Genomic DNA, 2,500 nt, shown 5'->3' on the forward strand with positions numbered 1-2,500 from the left:
CACACTTGTGCTTTTTAAGATAACTGACAAATTGCAATTAAAAATATTCCATATCTTCCAACACCTCAAAAATTGTCAAGTACAGTGAAGTAAACTCTCAACTGTGGCAGCAACATATACACAGATGAAGCCTATACCATGCTTGTCTCAGAACTTTACCTGTTTGTAGATTCCTGTGAATTGTCCTGCGTTCCAAAAAGGCGCTGAGTTGGAGTAGGTGGGACACGTGCCAGTCGGGGTTCCCTTCCACCTTTATCCTGAAAAGATAAAGCCATTGACAAACTGCTAGCGTGTGCCTAACATTTAATTTGCAAACACATTTCATTTGTTTTAAACACTAATTTTAATCTTCCTTTCAAAGTTTTAATGCAGCTTAGTATTCAGATTAAAGAAATGTATATAAAAGGTATGTGACTGTCCTAGTTAAGAACAGCAATCTTTCTTATGATTACTTTTTATCCCATGCTGTGAGATTCTCAACAGTATATGTGATTTAAGGAGGGTGATTTTTTTTTTTTATAAAGCGATAACTAAACACGGTCTTAAATGAATTTTAAAAGCAGTGCTAGGTAAATCTAAAAGCTAAACAGCAAATGAGATAATGAAACAAGTGGCTTAAAATGGTAACCTACATTGGAATGCAAGTTTGTATCTTTATAACAATGGGGCTAAGGATAGTGATTAACCTGGGGAAAGAAACATCTAGTGCACTGTTAACATGAGCTCCTTAGGTGCTGTCAGTGGAGTGAAGAGTGAAGACCAGAAGTATTTGGACCCAGCTCACGAACAGATCCATTGCACTATCAAGTGTTCAGTGTCATGCCACGTGGAAATGCCCTAAATGAAGTAGCTTCTTGCAAAGTAACAAAAAATTTAACAACAAAAGGTCCATCACTACTAGAGGCACTCCATCCTTCTACTTATGTGCATGTGAAGACCATACAAAAACAAGGAGAAAGATAAAAGGCATGGGAATGCTAATCTCTGAGGCCTAGGGTAGGAAAAATTACTAAGGTCTCACACTGTGGTGCTGTACAGTGACATTTACAATCCTTCAGAACTGTAGAAACCCAGATTCTTTCCAGCAGATGATGAACATCTGATCATCTGCCTAACGGATTTATTTAGTTATGTATTTATAACTTAACATGGTTCCCCAACTGGGTTATGGCTCATTTCATTGGTAGCCCAGGGAGTATAACTCCCAATATTCTGATACTCTAGTTTAAAAGCCCATGTTTGCACTTGTTTCCTGCCTTTCCTGTAACTAGGCAAGTCCAGATACAGAATTTCTGTATCCAGGACTGTTTGCAAGCTTCTGAGCCCCCCAAATCTTCCTGTGTTGGAGGGAAGTGTTCTAGCTTATCAGTGGGAGTGGTAAACACTATGTAGCCTATCTACCACAGGAGGACTGGTTTCTGGCCCAGAAATTGTAGTTTATTGGCCATTTGGCAGTTTCTCCACATCTTTCAACTTTCTAGTTTAAAAGCCTGTTTGCACTTGTTTCCCACTTTTCCTGTAACTAGGCTAGTCCAGATACAGACTTGCTGTATCCAGGACTGCTTGTAAGCTTCTGAGTGGGACTAGCAAGCACTAGGTATCCTATCTACCAAATGAGGAGTGGGTTCTGGCCCAGAAATTATAGTTTATTGGCTGTTTGGGCAGTTTTCAATCTCTTTCAACTTTCTGGTTTAAAAGCCCACATTTGCACTTGTTTCCCATCTTTCCTGAAACTAGTCTAGTCCAGACACAGATTTGCTGTATCCAGGACTGTTTTTAGGCTTCTGAGTGGTGCCAAAAAGTCTGCTCTTCAATTTTCCCTTAGCTCTGCTAGTTCTCTCCTCTACTGCACTTTTACTAGCTTATTTGTCTAGCACTTTACCAAACTTCTTGTAGTAATTACTGTAGCACACAAGTGCTACCAGCACTAAATGTTCTACAAGGAAACAGCTCCAGTACTTATTATTAATGCCCACCCCTCCAAGCATGTCTAAAGGTCAGTACCCTGTGCTTTCTCCTCTTAACTTGGTGAACTTGGGCATCCTGAGGCAATGCAGCAACTGCCTCATATACACAGACAACCATCTCCCTCTTGCCTCCCCACACTCAGACTTGCGAGAGATGCACTTATATATCCAAATTAGAAGCCACGCACTCTCCAGCCAAGACCGGGACAGTTGGTCAAGAAGAAAAGGTCAACACTTGCACCACATGACACAGAACACACAGCCCTCCAGAATACACACCAGCACTGCCTTCACATAAAAACACGAACCACACACCCACCTTTGTGGAGGTTCTCAATAAAAATTTACCCAAACAGCAGAGACTTCCACAGCAGAAACGCACTCTACCACCACAACACAACCCAACACTAATCACAAGACACAACTGTACTAAAAACTGTGCCACTCAACCAAAGCCCCCAAGGCAAAACAGCATGGCCAACACACTAGTCATAGGTGACTCGATAGTGAGGCACAGTGATGTTCCACTCACT

At 41.3% G+C, this 2,500-nt stretch overlaps 1 protein-coding gene across 1 annotated transcript in view; it reads right to left on the bottom strand.

Annotated features, from left to right (window-relative positions):
- Positions 1–2,500, bottom strand: part of LOC122791483 (protein phosphatase 1 regulatory subunit 12A-like) — a 1,771,856-nt gene that overhangs the window by 872,067 nt on the left and 897,289 nt on the right. The window contains exon 10 of the mRNA XM_044059226.1: positions 160–257. Within this exon, the coding sequence (XP_043915161.1) occupies positions 160–257 (98 nt within the window). The remainder of the gene's footprint in view (positions 1–159; positions 258–2,500) is intronic.

The sequence above is a fragment of the Protopterus annectens genome, chromosome 17.part0 (assembly GCF_019279795.1).
Source record: "Protopterus annectens isolate FY-2018-M chromosome 17.part0, PAN1.0, whole genome shotgun sequence".
NCBI classification, from domain to species: Eukaryota; Metazoa; Chordata; order Ceratodontiformes; family Protopteridae; genus Protopterus; species Protopterus annectens.